The sequence below is a fragment of the Molothrus ater genome, chromosome 7 (genome assembly GCF_012460135.2).
Source record: "Molothrus ater isolate BHLD 08-10-18 breed brown headed cowbird chromosome 7, BPBGC_Mater_1.1, whole genome shotgun sequence".
Classification (NCBI taxonomy): domain Eukaryota; kingdom Metazoa; phylum Chordata; class Aves; order Passeriformes; family Icteridae; genus Molothrus; species Molothrus ater.
The window spans coordinates 20,019,140-20,041,795 of NC_050484.2; the positions used below are offsets into that span (position 1 = coordinate 20,019,140).

Below are 22,656 nucleotides of genomic sequence, written 5' to 3' on the forward strand. Positions count from 1 at the left end.
CACTTTTCTGCAGATCATTTTTGACAAATTTCAGATTGCAATATGTTTGAATTATAGATAACGCATGGCAGTTTGGTCATTGTGGAATACTGCCTCTAAAATGGAGAAACTAGAAAGTATGGGATAAATACTGTAGTCACCAAGTAAGGACCACAGCATTTAAACATCAGTGGAAGTCAATCATCAGTTTGAGGAAAAGCCAGAAATACCATAAATGTAAGGTACATTAAAAAAAATTACAGATTATGTTAAAAATTACCATTTATCAATACAATACAGTAAATCATTTTAAAACTGAGAAGTGACTGTTTTTATTACATAGTGTTTTCTTAAAATGTTGCTTGCATCATTCCAATCTGGAGAGCATTTCTAGCAGAATGCTGTAGGAGTAGCAGAGCAAACAAAAATTATGAACTGGCTGAACCATAAGTTTGAAAGACATACTGTCCATTCTTTTACAGGAAAATGAAGAGTTCAGTGACTCAGATATTATGCAGTTAGTTTAATGAGCAAAAGAGGGTAATGAATTCCTATTTTTTGCTTAAGACTAACAGTTAACTCAACATGGAAGATTAGATATAGCTACTATAAGGAGAGATCACAAATATCAGATAGAAAGGTAAAAAATTAACAATAGAATAGTAAATTATCAGGAACATCAAAAAGACAACTTTATGTGGGGCACTGTGTATGGTGAGATGTATCTTTCAAGTCTCCTCTCAATAAAAATCTGCTATGCTTAATTTACAGAGCTGTAACAATAATCACAGGAGTTAAACTGAACAGAAAAATCCTAAATTGAATTAACAGCAGCTGATACTAGAAATGCAACTATTAAATGCCTCATTCCTGAGAACTCAGTTACTCTTCTGCTGATGTAATGGAGTATTTCCTTAGCATGCTGCTCTATTATACCTGAATTTGGCCCCAACCAGATTGTATATAAAGAAAAATATTACAAAAATTAATCAATAAATTCAGTCTGCAAAAGTTCAGCATCATTTGAGAAAGAACAAAAACTAGAAATTTTCAACAGTATAATTTCTTTTTTCATTTTTCTTTGTTATTTTTAACATTGAATTTATTGTAAGGCATTATGTACAAAATTTATAAAATTTCGTATGCATTAGAAACAGCTAGAAAGATTTTATGATACAACATCTCAAGATTTTATCAACTCAATTAAGTTCAGTATGCTTGGAAAACTTTTCATTAACATTTACATATTTCCACAGCAAACTTATGCTCTGGCATAAAGCAACTGACTCAGGGACTTTGTACTGATTTCTATATATTCAACACAACATGACCTGGCAATGGATGATGTTATTGCTATCATGTTTTTCCATGCCTTAATACATAGGAAGACTTTTTCTAGCACTTACTGTGACTTACCAGTGTTCACACATATGGAATCCAGCTGGCTAGCTAGACTACCCCAACTGCAGACCCTGATATGTTAGGTATGTAGCATATATCCCAGTTCTTCACCTAAACATATCTGAAAGTTACCTTTGTACCTGGTAAATTGCTCTCTGCTTACCAGCATTACAAAAACTGAATTTAGGCAGTTTACTTAACATTAGCTTTTTAAAAAAATGAACCTATAGAAACAAGATAATAACCAAACCCAAGCATTAGCTTTGATCTAATAGTAAGTCCATTTTAAGCTTTTTGTTATACCATGAGTCTAGATTTCAAAAGGATTCAGTCATGCAGATTATAAGAGATTTATCAGGATCAAGCATTAGACACTCTTTGAGAGTTATGAGGATAGAAATTTTCTGAAAAGTATGCTAAGAAAATTATTCTCAGAAAAATCTGTTTTTCAAAACCTTAAAATGTACATACTCTACGTCCTTTTCAACGAAAACAGCAAGGGGACAAAAGTAGTTAGATGTTTCTAAAGCAGCAGTATACTGATTATCCTAGAGATTTAAATATCTTTTACATCACATGTACCAACAGCCTTGCCAGACATGCTTTAGTCAGCAATACAGAACAGTATGAGATACAGATTTTAATTCAGCTTTCAAGATAGGAAAGCAGCTTGCCTATCAGAGAAGCATTGCAAAAAGCAGCAGCCAAGATTAGGTCAGGAAGTTTTTGACATAATTACTTTCTGAACCTTGACAACATCGCATAGATTCATACAATTCTGCTTCACTTACAGCCAGGCCACTTCTAACATTTCTTTGTTTGTTCCAAAGATGATTATCTGAGAGTAGATGGACAGCTCTTAGCTTAACATTTTTAACAAAGGCTGAAATTTCATGATTGGCCAGGATGCCACTAATAGATGTTGAAATCATAATTTAAGGGATTGAAGGAGCAAAGAGCAGGACAGACATAAACAGAAAGATGGCGCCAAGAGAAACCACCATTTTGATTTTGCTTTCAATTTCCTTTCCTCCCAAATACCTGTGAAAATGCTAAATAATGGAAATTAAATTGGTTTTATTTTCTCAGTGCTGTCTGGATGTCAGTATGAAAATGAAATGTTCTATGATATAAATGGCAATATTATATCCAAGCTATCCAGTCTTTTTCAGTATGGTTATATCACCTATAAAATCTTCAAGGTGGTAGATATCTTTGTGATTCCACTGGTGTAATTAGGTGGAATCTGGATTTCACTCTTTCTAATGCTTATACAATAAGGCAGAATACTCTTTAAGTATAAAAATCCAGAACACTGTAAATCAAAGCAAAACAATTTTGTGGTGATTATTGGTTGCAAAAAGTGAAAAAACCCAGTATCTCTAAATTATAGTCGACTCTGGACTTTATTGATATTCATAATTCCTTTGATCTATTTATTAATGAGAATTTATTTAATGAAAATATTTGCAAAAAAGTTGTATGAAAGCAAAAGCATTTTAAGTAGCAGTGGAAATATGTTCCAGTGGGAAAAAGCTCTCCTACTAGTACCTACTTTAAAAGGCTCTTTAATTCATACAAGCAATAATGAAAGGATATTTCTGAAATAGAGTAAGGGAACAACTGTTTGCAAATATTAATTAAGGAAACTTTCGTTAACTCTAACATTAACAACTTAATATCATCCACAGTGAATCACAATATGCTAATACAATGTTACCAATTCTCAATACAAAGCCTAAATTCTTCAGAGTATCAAGGGATTTTAAATAATGAATATTTTAAAATCAAAATACATCTTAGCAGAATAATTATTCTTTACAAAATATAAGAGGAAAAGCTCTGGAGTAAGTATGTTTTAATTCCACTGATTTACAAAACTGAAAGCAGTAACTGTGGTATTGTAAATATTATGGCATTATTTAAGATGTGAAATGTAAATCACACTGAAGCTGAGGAACTTCTGCACATTTTGATCCAAACTCAGTAGTTTATTTACTTGAATGCTAAACTTTGTCTATTACTGATGAGATGAGAATAAGTTTCTCAAGGCAGACAATTTTATCTATTTGGGGAGGTAATCATTTTTTGACCATAAATTGAAGAGCTATAATAAGATTGATTTGGGCCATATCGTTCAATCAGTGTTCTCTTTGCACCTCTAAACCTAAGTGTGAGCGTAAGTAAGAGCAGAACTGATCTCTGAATGTTTAACCAGCCAAATAACAGTTTTGTATGAATTCTTTCAACCAAATTACGGTCACATGCTTTGACTGAAGAAATTAAATTAATTTCATGCTTAATGGTGCTCCGAGTACTGCATATTAATCTCCAAAATAATGAAATGCTTATACAAGTACTAAAGAAAAGCACTTCTAAAAAAAAAGTGAAAATAAAAACATGACTATGATGAGTATGCAGGTTACCTCCATTATAAGTTAAAAGACAATAATATGAAAGTTTTCTAAAACAGTTAGCAGCTTTTCATTATCAACACAATTTACAGATGGACTAATATATAAATATAAGCTTCTGATGAGAAATGTGGCATATGTGTTACATATCCTGCCTTCCCTCAAAGCAAAAGAAAACCCTTCAAACACAGAATCCTGAATTCTTTATCATCAAGATTAGGAGAGGTACATAGCATGCACTGCAAAATACTATTAAAGTATTATGGAGAGGACCAGAACCACAGAAATCCTGGGGCTGCCGCTCTTGCCTGCCCATGCTGTGATGCGAGTCCTGTGGCTCAGCAGGGAGCAGCTGTGCATGTTGGTACTTATTGCAATGAATGGGACAGGATCATAGCTGAAGAGCATGCAGGCCAGTCAATATTGGCTAAAAGGTGATTAAATAGGATATAGAGAGATGTATAACTTGCTTAGGTAACCTGTGTAAAACTGGTGACACGATGCTCTGCCTCGCTAAAAGGCACCAGAGCTGCCCGCTTGACTGATCCAGCTTGGTTCTACTCCTGTGAGAAGTAAGAACGGTAGGAAATGAAGTTCAGGACACAGCACCTCTGGTTTTTTGCACTGAATATTGCTTAGAGTAAAATATACATTATTAATGTGTCTGCAACAGCATTAGGAGAGCGCATTTTCTTCAAAGCATTGAAAAATATTTTTTCATTGGTATATCTTGGAGTTATTATTGGCCTATAAGGTACATTTAACATAATTAATTATTACCCACTATTATGATTATTTGAACTAATTATTATACAGTCATACAGGTACTACAAAATTTTCCATATAAACCATCCTCACAGTACTTTAAAACCTAAAATGGAAAAAATATATTTATAGTTTCTACACTACATAGCAGTACTGCAGCTCAGATCCACAGACCTTTATTTATAGGACAATGGACTCAGCACAGTGTTCCCACAATTATTAATGGCCTACTTCCATGATAAAGTTTTATTTAGTATTTTTTCTCTAATTTCCTTATTATACTGTATTCACCCACTGACATCCTTAGGGACACAATGTTTTTATAATTAAATTTATTTTAGGTTTCAGTAACTTTCTAGAAAATTCCTTGTTAATTCACACCTACTAAGTATGTACAACATTTTATGTATTGTTTCTACAAAGGCATAATCTAGTTAACATTTCTATCAAACTACTGGAAAGATACATGTGCTATAATAAAGAATTCACCAAACATTAACATGCTTAATTAAAACTTGCTAAGAAATAATAATTGTTTTGTTGGAATTCAGCTTATTGCCCTATACAACAGTGAATACATGGGCTTGGTTGTAGACACAGAAGCAAGCAGAAGCACACAGACACACACTCATCAGCATCTGGCTATCCTGTACAGTGTCCTCATAGCACCTGGATGCCTCAGCTGCCTTTCATCTGAAAATCTGCTAATTGAACACAATTTGATGGCAGTTCCTGACTTAGATTTTTTCATTTGTGGTGTAAGCAATGAAGTGACGGCAAATCAACTGGGCAACAGCAGTGTCATATAAACAAGAAAACAAGAGAGGCCAGAAATACAAGGCACATTATGGCATGGCAATGAAGAGGAAACGTTATTAAAAGCCATTTGTAGTCAATTTTTTAATTTAAAAAATGCCTTCTTTTCCTATTGAACATTTTCATTACAAGAGTGTTGGTCATATGACTAATAAGCCAACACTCCACTATATCATAAACCATGGTGGTTAAGAGTATCAAGTGAAGAGTAGGAACTAGGATTAAGATTTTAATGCTGTTGTGTCATGCTTCTGTGACTCAAACCTACTTGAACTTTAGGCACTTTTCTAAGAAATATGCTCACAATCTTTGCTTACTGCTGTGTCTCTCTTGAAAATCCCTGAAACTGATAAACATTCTCTTCATTTTTTCACCTTCAGCATCTGCATTAGCAAGAAATTTTGGCCCCAAATATACTGAGCAGAGTTTCAAACTTGGCCAGTTGGAGCTGTTTGGCACTAGCTCATCCCTGACTTAATATGCATTTCTTTGTCTTATCACCTGTTTGCAGTTCCTGAAGCACAACAGCATTAAGGGCCTCCAAGAATGCAATGAAGACACTGTTTTCTTTTAAATATGGTAGGTGGTGTAGAAAGCCTTTCTTTTATGGTGGAAGCTTAATGACTGGAGTTCATGCCTCAAATGTGAGATAATCTGCTTTAAAACTTTTCCTATAGGAAGTCAATATTTCTGTCATCTTGTAGAACAACCCAGTGAGGGTCCTTCCGTGGAGAGAAAAGAAAGATTTGGCTGATGAATACAGTCAGCAGTCACATCATCCAGTGATACAGTGACGTAAGAGATGCACCATTGTCATACTCAGCCCTGCTAACCACCAGCACAGAGGTTTGTGTAAAGCTCACCCTCCACCTCTCCTACTGACAAACTGCTCTTGTGCAATAAAGAACAGAGCAACTGAAGGTTAAACTTCAACTGATTTGTTCTACACCCAAGTACTGGTTTCGAAGAGAAAGATAAATATTAATACAATGAATCTGAAAAGAAAATATTTTATAAGAATAATAAAGACATTTGTGGTAAGAAACAAGAAACTATGACTAAATGTGTAATGCAGTTGGTACAGAAAAGGATCTTAGGCAGAAGATTACTAGAATCTTACCCATATTTATACTCTCAAATTCAAGTAAGAAAAAATCACTAATGAAAGCCTTTATGTTAGTTTATGTCTACCCCACAGCATGCAATACTGTTTAAAAATACCCATGCTAATGCTGAATGAACTAGCATCAGTACTAAGCATTGCACAGACTTACTCCACTTGAGCTGATGTGCCTCCACCACTTTCAGTTGCGCAGGACAAAGCAGTGGGTTAATAATACACACACAATAATAATGCCTTGGCATCCTCTATAACTCTCAGTCCTAGATTGGATGTATCCTCTTGGCACCACCTTGTGCCAGAAAGAGGTACATTTTATTAGTCTCAGTAGGTAACACATTCAAATATCTTAAAGCTTTGAAAATAACAATGAGTAATCAAAAGAAAGGATCTTATACTAGGATATTAAGCTTTGTAACTTTTTTGCCATAAGGCCATTACTTCACTTCAATGGTTCTGCAACCATCAGCTGGATTATAAGTGATTTATTTGACATTGTTTAGTGATGCTAGTCCAGTATTCAAATGTATCTATGATGTATATGGATGTATTTTTCACTATATAAAAAAAGGTTAAAACATCAGAATGAACTGTTAAAAAAGCAGATTAAAAAATAAACTGCTCTAATGAAATAAGCATGGAGAAATTTCCACCAGCCAGACACACTTCATATGACTTCAGGTATCCAGGACTATTAAACTGGTTCCTTTGCTTGTTAAGGATTTAACTAAACAAAATAGAGAAAAAAATTAATTTTCTAAAACCTTTTCTTACGTATCTTGATTGTTACTGTAAGTGCAATATTGTATCACCATCATTCAAAACTCACAACCTTACATCAATTTACCTTAAACAACATTACAAGTTTGTATATGCTTTTGTAAAAGAATTAAAGAAAGAGTTGAATTCAACACTCAGAGAAAAAAAAAAAAAAAAGAAAAGTATCAGAGTATTTTAAAGTTAGAAATAGGCTTACCTCTTTGCTTTCTTCCAGGTCTGACTCACTGCTGAACTCCTCTGTGTTTAAATTTTCAAAATCTGATTCTCCAACAGCAATGGGCACTGTCACGGTGAGACTTGGGTTGTTTATGAATGACATGTAATCACTTTCATCAACAACATATTTTTCCACACTGCTGCCTATGCCACTGGTCGTTCCATTCCCGTCCTTGAGATAGGCAAGGTTTTTACCTATGTCTACTATTGTATGGTTGGAAATACAGCTGTCTTTTTTATTGTTTAGGTCTTCCAGAGGTTTGATTTCATCTAAAGCTTTCTGTTTTCTAACAAAGGCTTTTTGGATGAATTCACGCACTTTCCTCTTCACATAATCTATGCCTTTCTGAATCCTTGCCACAGCAATCTGGAGATTGTTCATTTCATTATCGTCATCGGTAGCAGCAAGGTTGTCTGAACTAAATGAGCTCAGCAGCAAGGCTAGAAATAGGTTGAGTACCTAAAATAAAATAAGGAAAAAATTACTCTTATTTTTAAGTCATAAAAGATATGTCATTAAAAGTTTTTCAATATGAGATAATTTTTATTTCACATGTAACACTTTATTTCTATGCACCTTCCTGCTATTCTTTTCAGTTTATAATCCCTGTCCCCAACATTATATTATCTTGACAAAAGCAGTTTCAGCTGGTTTAACTGCACTAATACAGGTAAAAATCTGAGCTATTCCTTGACTGTCTCCTCCACAATCTGCAGTAGTACAGATCTGCTCCTCAACATGGAGAAAGACATAAAAAGGCAGAATACAACATAATGCAGTGATTTATGCAAGCTGTGCCCACTGTAGTGTTCATAGGACAGTGGAATGTAGGCAAATGCCAGTCCTCTACAGTGCAATAGACCATAGCTCTAGTATCTCTAATTCAGAATATAGTAAAATTTTGTATTTGGCAAGTATACATGAGTCTATCTTCATCCTGGGCAGGCACACTAGCTAAGAGATAGAGTCCCCAGATGTGGTACACCTCAATTTCAAGAAACTATTTCATCTCAGTTTCAAGCAGCTATTTCAGACTTTCTTGCATGACATTTTACAAACATACAAGAGAAATTTGGATTGCATGCAATTATGACAGACCATGTGCAAAACTGATTAAAAAGAATTTAATTAAAAAGCAGTTAAATTATGTTTGTCAGTTCTTCCTGTTATGCCACAGTACTCACATTACTCTGATGATACTTGGTAGTGATGACTGTGGATAAGCATATTTATAAAATTTGTGGATCATACTAAAAAGAAAAAGGATGCCAGCCCTCAAGGAGAAAGAACTACAAATAATATAATCATGGTTTATGGCAAGTTAGTGAAATTATTCAAAATCAATATTTTGTTTAATTCTGAAGTACTGTTGTGGAAAGGATTGTTAAGAAAAATGAAAAGTATATATACAGAAAGTGTGAAAACTGGCAAAGTGGAAGCACTGCAGAAAGGGGTATAGAAGCTGCATCAGGAAAGCAATGTTGGTACAGAAATTTCATGTGTCTTTTGGGGAGGTACTACAATGAATGCTCAGTGTAAGAAAAGAAAGTATCATTATTCAACATTATTCAGTACTTGTGTCTTTATTAAAAATGTTACTTGGGAAGAATTCAGAAGCCACTAGCAAAAGGGATAAGCCATTTACAAATCATCACTTATGAGAAAAAAATTGAAGAGTCAGGCTTGTTTTGTTTCCCAGAGAAATGACTGAAAGTGGAAACAGTAAGCTTTTAATTATTATAAATGTTGTCATAAAAACCAGCAGTTTTCCATCAATATTGAGATAATTTAGTTCACTTGACTGTAAAAGGTGATTTAAATTAGATGGTTTTTTAAAAGGCACTCTTAACTGTAAGTACAATTCAGCACTGCCCTTATTAAAGAGGTTATATACTTACTGAGATTTAAAAGAAAAATAGACAAACATTTTTCATAGATAATCAAGGTATATTTGAACCTGGTGTACAGAAAGGGCAAGTGAAATACATGATTTCCTGAAGTCCTTCTCTAGTTTTCATTTTAGATTTCTAAATCATGAAAAACAAGAGATATGTCCTTAGAGTTTAAAAAATCTCCACTAATTACATACCACTAGGTTTCCAATCACCATGACCATCATGAAGACTGTAAGGCACATGGTTTGGCCAGCAACCTCCATGCAGTCCCACATGGTTTCTATCCATTCTCCACACAGCACTCGGAATACAATCAGGAAAGAGTGGAAAAAGTCGTGCATGTGCCAGCGAGGCAGTTCACAGTCACTGGAGATCTTGCAGACGCATTCCTTGTAGCTCTTCCCAAAGAGCTGCATCCCAACCACAGCGAAAATGAACACAATGATGGCCAGCACCAGGGTCAGATTCCCCAGAGCCCCCACTGAGTTGCCAATAATCTTAATCAGCATATTTAGAGTTGGCCAAGATTTTGCCAATTTGAAAACTCGAAGCTGCAAAACAGAAGAATGGTATATAGTTCTTCGTTATCTAATTATAATGAAATTGCTGCTATATATTGCATATTTCAGTTACCATGTGTCTACATCATGTCTCTTGTAATCTTTTGAAGTTTTAGTTCCAAAATTTCTGATTCCAGTTCTTTGTACAATACTACACATCAGCAGTGTTAAGTCCTGATTCAAGTGATTAGAAATCAAAAATAGTATCTCTATGCTCATTTCAATTACATTGAAATTATCACAAAGACTCCTATTCAGACTTTGACTCTTTGGATGACTTTAGGTATTTATAAATAAGTTTTACTTGTTAAAGAAGTTGGACAAAACAGTCTTTCTCCTGTAAACTCTGAGAAAATATTACTAAAAATAAATGAGCACATATAAAATGTGATCCGTTTAACAGGACCATTATAGTCACTTCCGGATTCTTTCAACTTAACAGGCAGTGAGATGGAGGAAATGGTTTTCCTAAAAAGAGAAACAAGCTAGAGTTGTTAATGACAGACATAAAAGTGACTTGCAAGTATCTTTAACAACATATTTTCTGTCTTTTAAAATAAATGTAATGTGTTTTACAAAGCTTGTCATGCAACATTGAGAAAAACAAGGGAAAGTATATTAATAAGTACAACATAAACCAGACAAAAATTAAATTCTTGGAAAGATACAGCAATTGTTCAGACAGAGAAGAATACTAAACTGAAGATAAAACTAAATATTATTTCATGCGATGATTTTATTTCATAAAGAAAATATGACATAAAAACAACTTGACATAAATGTCAAGTTAAAACCAGAATCTACTACTGAGAGAGAAGTCAATCCAGACAGATTTTAGACTTCAGGCAAAGTACAATGTAATGCTATGCAGATAACCAGAAAAAACTTATTTAAACCCCCTTATTTTTTAAAGGGGATGTATTTAACCTTCATTTCAAGTTAATTTTTTTTTTATTTAAGGCAGAAGTTGATCTTGATGACCAGGAACTCTAGCTTTATGTCTCTCACTGTATAGGTCTTTTCAGAAGAGTGTTTGGACACTGAATTGCATGCTAGCCTAGTCTGCAAGAAAACCAAGGTTTTTCAAGTTCCTGTTCATGAAAGAGATCTCTAATAACAGACAGAGATGCTGTAGTGATTTCTGAGCAGAAAAGCTGTCAGACAGCAGATAGACCCTTGCAGAGGATGGTACAGAGAAGGCTGGCAGGGAGGAAAAGTCCCTGGACAATGAAAAATCTTAACACTACTCTCTTGTAAAACTAACCAATAAAGGCAATTGGTAATGGAAGTCTATAAGCTAAAATTGTCAATCAACTTTTATTAATCAACTCATTATTCACCAAGCAATTCACTAATCTTCAGTCACATGTAGCATAGGCCCTGTGGCTCTTGAAATTTTTTACTCCCTCATCTAGGAGAAGCCGCTAAGAAATACCTCTCTTAGAAAAGTTAATCCTTTAAGCATACTTTTGGCAAGAATAGAATTGATGTTGACAATATCTTGAAGGAGAAATAGACATTACTATGATATTATGCAAAACAAACTTGATATAATATATACATGTCATGTAGTGAGTATGCAATTTAGCATTTTTTAAGTTCTGAAAAGATCTTCTGTCTCAGCCAAGTATTTAATTTGCAAATGAAAAATGCACAAAATATATATGTACAAATACAAAAATGTAATCTAGAAACATATTTTAAATAGTATATTTACCAATCGGAACGATCGAAGGACAGATAATCCTTCTACATTTGCAAGGCCAAGTTCCATTAAACTAAGACTCACAATAAAACCATCAAAAATATTCCAGCCCTCTTGGAAATAATAATAAGGATCCATGGCAATTATCTTGAGAAACATTTCTGCTGTGAAAATTCCAGTAAACACCTGCAAGGAAAATACAGATTCTTACTCCAGTTTAGGAAGAAAATATTTAAAAAGTAAAACTAATGGCATCAACACGTGCTAAGTTATATTATCAGCAAGAAATTAATGATAAATCTGAACATTTTCTCTAGATTTCCATACACTGGGGTTAGGAATAAAATTAATATTTGAAACTTACATATGCATCATAGAGTTTGGGTTACAAATAAAAAGAATGGGAAAATGTGGTTTTTATCTAGCCTGTTAATATGTACATATGCCAATACACAGAATATTATCTGATTTTAATGCTAATTTTTATCTCCTTAGAACTCATCTTTGCCCTTGGACCACCTTTTGACTTCTAGGAATAAACATAATTGTTCCTATCATAAACTTATTTTATTAAGAAAAAAGGTTTACAGAAAGTTGAGCAGAACTGTTCTTCTTCAGGATGACCTGTGGAAGACGTTGTCATTCCATTTCATCATTTCATGACATCTGTCATGCTTACTGGGTCTTTCCCCTCTAAAATTCCTTGAACACCCAGATCCTTAGGAGGTGCTAGTGAGGAACAGAACGGGTGTGGGAATGGAACTGAAAGTTTTTATGATTTGTAACTATTCATCAAATAAAAAAAACCTCCTTTAATGAGCTTCAGTGACAGAAGATGAAGATTTTAAAAATCAAAGCGCATATATTGACTCAGTAGATCTTGATTTTGTAAAGTAAGAGTGGTGAAATTTACAAATGTCAACAACTTAAATTTAAGTTCAACAATCCCAAACCGCTAAATAGTCAACTTTTTCTTTTACATGAATGTGCATAAGTCACAAAAGAATTAAAGAAAAATGCATTTTACAAACATGGCACATCATGAAAGACTTACAAGGTTTCCTACTGAAAGCACACCACTAAACTGTTCTGTCATTGGGTAGTGCTCCATGGCCATGAACAGGGTGTTCAGGACGATGCAGATGGTAATGGCCAGATCAACAAATGGGTCCATCACAATCAAATTCACAATATGTTTGACTTTCAGCCAGGGAGTACAGCAGTCCCAAATCAAGCAAGTGTTAGCAAATTTATACCAGCATGGTGGACATTTCTGTCTGGATTCTTCCAGTTCTAGAGAGAAAAATGAAAATAATATTTTTAACATATTTCTCTATTCCAGGATCACCTGGATATTTCTTTGAAACCTAAATGCTGTTTTCCAAGGTGCTGTTGGTAAACTGTGTTGATATTTTGAAACTGAGACTGCTTTCAGTTAAAAGAAATTACAATTTAAAATAACCTATTAAAAAAACCCCACACACCAAAATCCACCCCCAAAATAACTATACTAAAGCTTCAATAGATAACAGAATCATTCACAAGCTAATACTAGATAGAATGCAAAAGAGAAATTTGTCTTGAATCCTGCCATAAGGCTGGGGATGAGGGGATTGAAAGCAGCCCAGCAGACAGAGTCCTAGGGTTATTGGTGGCTGAAAAGTTGCGTGTGAGCCAACCATGTCAGTCACAGCCCAGAGAGCCAAAATCCTCCTGGGCAGCATCAAAAGCAGCATGGCCAGAGGGCTGAGGAAAGGGGTTCTCCTCCTCCAGCTGGAGTGCTGTGTTTAGCTCTAGGGTTCCCAGCATGAGAGCAGCTTCAGAGGAGGCCACAAAGATATTCAGAGGCCAGAGCACATGGCCTATGAAGACAGGCTGAGAGACCTGGGGTTACTTATCTAGAGAAGAGAAGGCTCCAAGGAGACCTTATTGCAGCCTTCCAGCACTTATAAGGGGCCAGCAGGAAAGATGGAGAGGGAGCCTTTATCTGGGAGTGGAGTGAGAGGATGAGGGTGTACAGTTTTAAACATAAAGAGGGTAGGTTTAGATTAGGTAGTAGGCAAAAATTCATTACTGTGAGAGTGGTGAGGCCCTGGCAGAGGTTGCCCAGGGAAGATGTAGATGTCCTACCCCTGGATCTGCTCAAGGCCATGTTGGATGGGGCTTGGAGCAATCTGCTCCAGTGAAAGGTGTCCCTGGCCATGGCAGGGGGATTGGAACTCTAGATGATATTTAAAGTCCCTTCCAATAAAAAAATTTAAAATCTCCTCATTAAAGATAAGCATTTAGAGCAAGCCTGAAGTCAGAAAAGTATTTAGACAGCATTATGGTCAACATGTGCACAACTGCTCTTTATTACCTTCCTATTTTCTATTTTGGGTTTCGTCATTTAAGGCTCAACAAAATGTTTCAACCTTTCTTACAAATAATTGCTTAATTTCGTGATTCAGAGTAATTGTAATTTACCCTTACAGAAAGAAGAATATGATCTCTCATTTGTAAAACAGCAAGTCTATTGAATTGGTAGAAGGGGATTGTTCTATTGCAAGAAACATAGCCATTTTTAAATTGGAAACTTGCTACTTCTACCTCAAACCTATCAGTATTTTGCAAGCTTTTATCTTTTTCCAAATTTATCAGTCCCAAATTAAAAAATAAAAAAAATTTAAAAAAAACCACCAAAAAATCCCTCCCCTAACTCCATAGAGAAATCTCTTCTTGTCTGTACCCTCTAGGCTGAAATAGCTGCCTTAAAACATCACTACCACTTAATGCATCACACATTTAATAGCACTTTTCAGGCACTGTAATACAAAAAAATATCTGTGCTACGTACCTTCCATTGTGTTTGTAAGCATGCTGGCTATACTCATTGCCCTTTGCCTTGCACTAGGGTCTGTTAGGTAGTCCATAGGAACATGGTAAGAGCTAGAATGTCTCTTTCTTAAGTCAGTTTCCGTAGTAGTGCCCTGAAAATAAAGCACCGATGAAGTAGCTAATTGATGGTACATTTAATAACACTGTGAGTTACTGTAGAGCTCTGCTGGTTTAGAACACTGCTGTCCCACACCATGCTCCAGTTCTACTGAGGCTTCACAACAGACTAAGGTATGCCTGACTCTGCAGAGAACAAATAATCAAACACTGCAGCACATTGCTCTTGTGCCTGAAGAATATGTTTTTAAGTATTTTGCTGAAACAGGGCTGAGATATTAAAGCAGATTTCAGACTAAAAAATGTTTCACAGGCGCTTGTCAATGAGCTCTGCTCTAAATATCTTTCTATTTAGGCAGTGAAGTCTTTTTCTAAACATAAAAATGCACAGCCCACACAGCTAGCAGTAAAGGAACTAAGCATAAGTGAATTTTCTTAAGATAACTCTTAATTTAGAATAAACTATGAATTTCCTAGCACATTTTCCAGACAAATGAAAAAATATTTAGTAATGTTGACATGAAAAAACCAATAGAAAAATTAGCTATATTACAGGAACACTGTCATAACCCTTGTAAGTTGTACTACCAGGGTAACATCAAAAGTTTCATGTATGGACAGCAGGAAGCTAAATACTAATTTAAAATATTCCATTAAGTAAATGTATTTTTTTTCCATTTTGATACCCTTTCTGATATACAAGTACAGAACCATCCAGTTAAGTCTAAGCATAATGAATCAATGAGTGTAAGACTACACAAACTAAATTTATTCAATGGTTTACTATGCTATTCTGTTAACTCCCAATCAATTTGCATGCATTTTCCCATATTTAATTAATGAGAGCTGGACAACTTCAATTTCTCTTTTAGCTTATAGCTGAAATATGTGAGAGGAGCATTCACAGCTTAGCCAGAAACGTCATTGTTGCCATGTGACTAAATCTGTGGGAACAGTGACTGATCATACAGGGACAGAACATCATGCCTGAGCTGTTGCAGACTTCCTTACATTGCTAGCAGTGGCTGCTTTATCAATCATCACCTCTGGCAGAAGCTGTCCTGTAGGTGATGTCAAAGCTGGCGGCCCCCCAACTAACGACACCACTCCATTGCAGTCCACAGTGCTGTGCATCTTCCCGTTTGCTGGAAGTGCAGGGACTGTTCTGGATGACCTACTGGCCTGGCTGATGTTGCTGTTGCGCCTTTCTCCGTGTCTATGAGGAACAAAGAGAGAGTCTCTTCTGCTCTCGTTGTCTTCAAAAGTGCTGTGCTCATCATCAGCAAAGTCATTTTCTGATCCTACATCCTTTGCTCGACCTCTGAAGCTGAAAAGACTTGTTCTGCTGTTGCGCCTTGGGGAAAACAGGGAGCCACGAATGCTCAGCAAAGACTGCAGGCAAATAAAAACAATTATTATCAGATGAAAATAATTTAAAATACAACATTTTCATACAGAGGAAAAATCCACAATGTCTTAAAGGGTAAGGTCATCTACAAAGAAATGAACTGGCACAGTCCCCCCGCTAATACACTCCCTTTTGGGTAGTAAACAAAGAGCACATAAGTGACAGACAAAGACTAGTTATTCTACTGCTTTGGATTCAGTTTAATCAGAGTAAAAGAAACTGCTTGACAGAATTGTTTCCTCTGCTCTTCTGCCTATGTTATTACCAACTGTTCATAAACTGAATAAGTATATCTAGACACTCTTTACCCCAGGCTGGCATTAGTATGACAGGCTGAGTAAATAAAATTTTAGGCAAATTTTCTGTGACCCAGACTGCACACAGAAGTAGCTCCCAAATACTGCGTAGTTTAAAAACATACATATCTCTTCAGATATTAAAGTAGACCATAATAGAGGTTTCTTCTTTTTAAAAGTTTTAGCTATCCTGAATATGCAACAATTTGCCTGTAATTTTATATAAATAGGTTTGCTAATCTTCATCAGTTTACTCATTGGAGTAAATATTCTGCTATTGGAGGATCTCCAGTATTAGAGTCAAATTAATGCTCTAACCTTACAATTAATTATACATGTTCTTAATTTTAATTCATATCAGTAATTGCCTTGACTTCATTGGTAACTATTAGCACCTGATTTCACCCAAGATCTCTATGAACAGCAGAGATGATACATAATGAAGCAGTGTCTTTGTTTCACTTCTGCAACTTATCTTTGTGTACCTGAGCCCCATTGTATTAGGGACTGCAAAATGCAGAACAAAAAGGCACTCTGCAAAGAACTTATCATTTAAATGTAACACAACAGATGGATACAAAAAGAAAGGGAATACACAGAGGCAAAATTGATGAGTATGATAAACAGTCATCTTAGCTCACCTGAAGTCACTTCCCTGTCAAGTTTTCTGTAGGCAGCATGGTAAAAGAGAGTTTTAAAGAGGGATTTGAGGAAAGCAATGAAGTGTTCTGTGAAAACTCATGGGAGCTTCTTCCAAGCATGAAGGGCAGCATACCAGAAAGAGCTCAAAGAAACTAGTTTGAAAATTTAACAGGAGGTTATGAATGCTGCTTTGGGTCAGTCAAAGCTGAGACTTGTTTACTGTAAGTAGACAAGGTGGGTTGGGAGGAACTTTAGGTACAGTATGTTTTATGATATTAAAAAAAAATCTTTAGGTAAATATGTTTACTAGCAGATTAGAGAAAAGCAATGGGATAGGTTAGTGCTCTTTGCAACAACATTCTTGATGAATACAGCAGTAAAGAGGTCCAAGTTAAAAATGATTCACAGTTGTGGGTCCAGAATAGGGTTTGAAAAAAAAGAAAGAAAAGAGAGAGAAAAGGGATCTAGCAAAAGGCCCTGTGGAAATCCTTTGGAAAACTGTCAAAGGGGTAAAAGGATCTCCTAAAGCACAACTAAACCAGGAGAACTGAGAGGAGACAAAGTTATGAATGTTAGGAAGAACAAGATTTCAAGAGGAATAAAATGGTCATTTACATTGAAAGAAAATGAAATGCCAAGGAAAAAGTCAAAGATTATATATAAGCCTGAGTTTTCTCTAGGAAAATGGTATTAAAAGCTGGTGAGTGGAATTTCATTTAAGTGGTTAGAATCCAGAGTGAAAAGGAACTAGGGTTGGAAAACCAGAGGGGAGGTGATTTCTAGACTGTCATAGTCAAACAACTGTAAATGAACTTGGAGATGAAAATGTTAGAACAAGAATTTGTATGAGGAATGCTTAATTTCTTACAAGATGGATGAATTGTGCTGCAGTTGAATAAGCTGCAGTTTGAATGAAGAGATAGGAAAGAATATGCACCTAGGGGATCAGATGGATCTTCAACATGAAGTTGAAGTCAATTGACATGTGTGGAAATTTGTATAAGGAACAGAATGAATCATGAACTAAATTCAGCAATGAAGCCTCACAGAGATTAGTTAGACAGCTAACAACATAAAACAGACCAAGGAGGTGGGGTGGGGGGAAGGGAAGGATACATTACTATTGAGAAAGGAAATACATTAGGAAGTGAGTGGAAGGATTGGCAGAAATAGAAAGCCAGAAACATTATATTCCCACCACAGTCTGGTCTAAGGATGACAGTCCTTAGTAAGAAAATACTGGATGAAGAGGTCTGAGCTTCTTTGAGAATGGGAGGCTGGAGAAAACAATACATGAAGAGAGTATGAACACTCATGATCTATTAAGGGATGAAACAAACTTTCTAGAGACAGAAATAGAAAAGGATTAAAAAGGCAGGAATGAGTTTAGTAGTAATGACTAAAAAGAGGGAGAAAGCAAGTCATGAAGACCAGGGAAAATCAAGAAGATAGAGATAAAAGGAAGAAGCATAGAGAGGCACAAAAAGGGGTGGAAAAAGGAGAGAATGTATGCGAGATCTGGATTTGCAGTGCTAAGGGGAGAGTGAGAAGTGGGCAAATGAAGAGGAGCTTTGAAAACTGTAGGAGATAACATTACAAAACTATCAAATGAAATAAATGTCTGGATGGGAGATGCAGATGGCATTCTGAGTCACTGGTGTTTCAATGTAAGAGAACACATGCAGAGACACATTGCCACACACATTTCCACCTTCTTTAAGATAACACAATTAATGGTCTCACATCAATTAATTTCTTAAATTTCACATGAGCATTAATTTCTATTAAGCATCCCAAATTTTAATACTCTTCTCATTTGAAACATTACATTTTGTATGTATGCACCTTGATTTGAAGCTACTCATCATGCTGAATACATCCAACTTGGTGGGGAGATAGGTCCATTTTAACTAAGAAGCTTGAAATACAGCTCATATTAATTAGTATACGTAATTTTGATTTTTCACACAGGAATTCAGAGTAAAATCAAAATCTCTCAAATTCTTACAGTTTCATATTTGGCTCCAAGTTTTTACTTGGTTAGTCTTTGATTTAGGATATTAATGAATCTGCGGTATCTTGCAAGAATTAACCAAACTGCTATACAGGGCTTTCTTTATATGATGAGTAGACAAAAAAGGTGTTTAAGAGGTAATAATACTATGGTACCTGGTGTGGAGAAGAGAATCTCTTTTCATATGTCAGTCTATTCCCCTCAATGGAAAATCGGAAACCTTTCTTTTTGATGCTGTCCTCTGATTCTGATTTGTGAAATTCTTCCCCATCCTTCTCCTCGCCTTCAGACTGTTCTTTCTGCTTTTTTTTCTTTCTTCTATTCCTTCTCTCTTTAGCACTCTTTGAGCTCAGCTTTGATGCCTCAGAAGAACTTTCGGAGAATCCACCTATTCCACCTACTCCACTATAATCTCTTGAGTCAGCTGCTGCAGCTGCTGCCGCCGCCTATACACACAAGCACATGTGCAATTTACAGCATTCATACAAATACATGCCCTGCTCACTATTTCAAATTTATTGCCACTCTTAAAGAAACTATTATTTTGAAATAAAAGCAATGTTTCACTTCACCAAACCCAGCATATCATAAGAAGTGTAATTTGTGAAATACTACAGGAACCATAATTTGCCGTTGCTCCATAAACCAGGAGCAAGAGTAACCCAAGGGAAAACTGTGCTGTCAAAAAAACAAGTTAAAAACATCTGTTTCAGATTGAAGCAATATGTTGCAATGATTTTTTTCATCTGAAGCACTATGTAAAAATAAAGAATGAAGGCTCAAACAAGTGGTAAAATCCCTGTTAACTGGAACCAACACTTTCTTATAACATTTTGATGGGTTTTGAATACTCCCTAGTCTATTAAAGATCTTGTGTAATGCTGATATGTCAGCTTTGCAAATAGCAATCAGAGATTTGTGTTAAACTATACACTATTACAGACTTGTTGCTATTTGATTTTCAAAACATGTGGAGCATTTCATTAACATTTATTTACAAGGTGTGGTAAAAAACAAGAAAAAGAATATCTCCCAATTCCCCCAAACATATAGCAATTGATCAATGAAACAAAAAACGCTGACTGCTGACTTTAGTCATGTGTCTATATGGAAGACATAGTTCAACTTCTGCTTTATGAGACCATATGCCAAGAAGACATTATAAATTTTTCTATTAAAGATTTGAGAGCCTTCAAAAAATGAAATGTAATTTCAAAGCAGCATGTAATCATTACATTTGTATCAAAGAAGTGTTTTCTTCGGTTTCTCCACTTTTCCCAATTCTCTTTAAAACTATGTCTTTCTGCTGTGAGAGATGGGCAGGGAGTAGTAAAAAGCCAAATATTGCTGAAGGGAGTAGAAAAAAAGCCAAATATTGCTGAAGCACTATCACCTACAATAGTTTTGCTTCTGTTACTTATATAAGCATAATTACTCTTTAGATTTTTTTTCCACACCTCCACCTCCATTTCAGACAATCACAGAATGGCTGAGGTTGCAAAGGAACCTCTGGAGGTCATCATGTCCACCTCTCCAGCAGACAGGGTCACCTAAAGCAGGTTGCCCAAGGACCATATCCAGATGGCTTTTGATTATCTCCACAAGCATTCTGGGCAACTTTTTAAGTGCTCTGATAAAAAGTTAATTTCCATCTCCAGTTTGAAAACCCAGTACTTTAACTTTTTGGTTATTACTTTTGTCACAAAATTAACAGGTTCAATCAAACCAGCAAAACCAGTGCAATGGAAAACATTAGAGATTGTTTACAATATGAAGAAATTGATGAGGCAAAGTAATATGGGAATAAAAGTTTTCTCATATGTGGACCTAAAGCATCTGTTAACAGTCATTCATGGACTGAAGAAATTTTACTTTACAGGGATACCTGAGCTTCTTCCTGCTGCTTCTTCAGTTGTTCCAGCATTTGCTGAAATTCTGCCTCTTTCTGCTCTGCTTCTTCCATTGTTGCTTGATTCTGTTCTTCATAGGCCATGGCAACCACAGCCAGGATCAAGTTAATTAGGTAGAAAGAACCCAGGAAAATGACCAAAACAAAAAATATCATGTATGTCTTCCCAGCAGCACGCAGTGTCTGGAGAAAAAGAGATAATACACTCTTTAAAAAGACTTTAACTACTGTTGTATAATAAGTTAATCTCTGTGTTATACTTAAGATATACAAGATTGATTTATGTTATCACAAGATTATTTAGTTAATTTTTCCTTATAGAAATAACATTATATCCTAGATACATATGAAAAAGTTTTGTGTCTACTATTGTCAAGGTAAATCCAATTCTGAATAGTTCAGAACTTATACCAGTAAGAATCTATACACCTACATTACAGCCTTTAAATTTAACAGTAGGTGGGGCCACTGATCAGCATCTTACCTTCCTGTCTCATCAGTCCCAAACTGATGCCACAAACTACACTGCCACAAAAATAGTGCATTATACAAAATGTTACAGTGGAGAAAATTATAGTCCTTCAAGTAAGGATATTTGTAGTTCAGGGACAAGGTGTAACCTTTTCAAACAAAACATATTTTTACTAGACTGCAAATCAATTAAACATAGCGTCTCTTTACATCATGCATGGGTAAGAAACTTTGACAACTTAAATTCATTTATTCATTTAGGTAAAAAAACCAATAATGCTTAACCATCTTCATAAAATAACAGCTATTCCCTATAACGTATTTAAGAAGCACATGGGAACCTAAATCATGAATAAGGGCCTTATTGTTTTAGACAACAGTTTACATATATGAAATTAAAGACAATTTCAGTTCCAAAGGCCTTAGGGACAAGTGAATGAAAATAACTATGCAAATACTATGTAGTAATGGTATTGGTGATGGTGCTGTTTATTTTAATAAGTCCTCACCAGCTGGTAAAGATTCTCCCAAAAGTCCTGAGTCATCAATCGAAACAGTGACAAGAATGCCCAACTGAATGTATCAAAACTTGTGTAGCCATAGTTGGGGTTTCTACCAGCTTTCACACATATATATCCTTCTGGGCATTGACTACAAAAGAAGAGGAAATGCTATTTTTAACAACTACTCTATATTACGATATACTGCAGTAAAACAAAATTGTTCAGGAGTACCAGTTGCTAATGAAATTATGAACAAGTAAAATGTTATTCTACATACCTAAGATAAAAATATATAGCTTATTAATTTTCAATTTTTAATTCTACTTCCTAATAATATTTCAATACTTTAATAATATAACTAATAGTATTCTACCCTTCCCCACAATTCGTCATAGCACGTCTCCATCAGGACAAAAGAACACCAAGTAGCATGGCTGATAAACAGTTGTTAGCAAGTTGGCAGCAACACTTATGCACAGATCATTCATGTGATTACCTTTACAAAAGTAGCCTAAGAGGCTGATGGAAGTGCCTGTGTAAATTCAAATCACAGAGATGGTTGTATTTAGGTATAGCTTCAAATGCAAAACATTGATAATTTGCAGCTCTACAGTACATTTGATATTAAAGTTGACTACCTGAGCTATTCTAAGTAGCTTATTATTTGTCTTTGATGCATAATGAAAAATGATGATCATTTTCTTACCCTGCATCTGAGCTATTGCCACAGAGCAGTGCATCATTTTGTCCTTCCAAGAAGTAGAAATGACCTTTTAAAAAAATCAAAAAGGTGATGAGAAATATAATATTTATGCGTAATGAAAATT

General features: G+C 35.2%; 1 protein-coding gene across 1 annotated transcript in view; it reads right to left on the reverse strand.

The window, feature by feature from the left end:
- Positions 1–22,656, reverse strand: part of SCN2A (sodium voltage-gated channel alpha subunit 2) — a 73,546-nt gene that overhangs the window by 17,005 nt on the left and 33,885 nt on the right. The window contains exons 8-17 of the mRNA XM_054515350.1: positions 22,536–22,599; positions 21,836–21,977; positions 20,832–21,038; positions 19,102–19,392; positions 15,598–15,978; positions 14,489–14,621; positions 12,707–12,945; positions 11,665–11,838; positions 9,582–9,938; positions 7,472–7,951 (exon numbers count right to left, since the gene is read on the reverse strand). Of these exons, the coding sequence (XP_054371325.1) occupies positions 7,472–7,951; positions 9,582–9,938; positions 11,665–11,838; positions 12,707–12,945; positions 14,489–14,621; positions 15,598–15,978; positions 19,102–19,392; positions 20,832–21,038; positions 21,836–21,977; positions 22,536–22,599 (2,468 nt within the window). The remainder of the gene's footprint in view (positions 1–7,471; positions 7,952–9,581; positions 9,939–11,664; positions 11,839–12,706; positions 12,946–14,488; positions 14,622–15,597; positions 15,979–19,101; positions 19,393–20,831; positions 21,039–21,835; positions 21,978–22,535; positions 22,600–22,656) is intronic.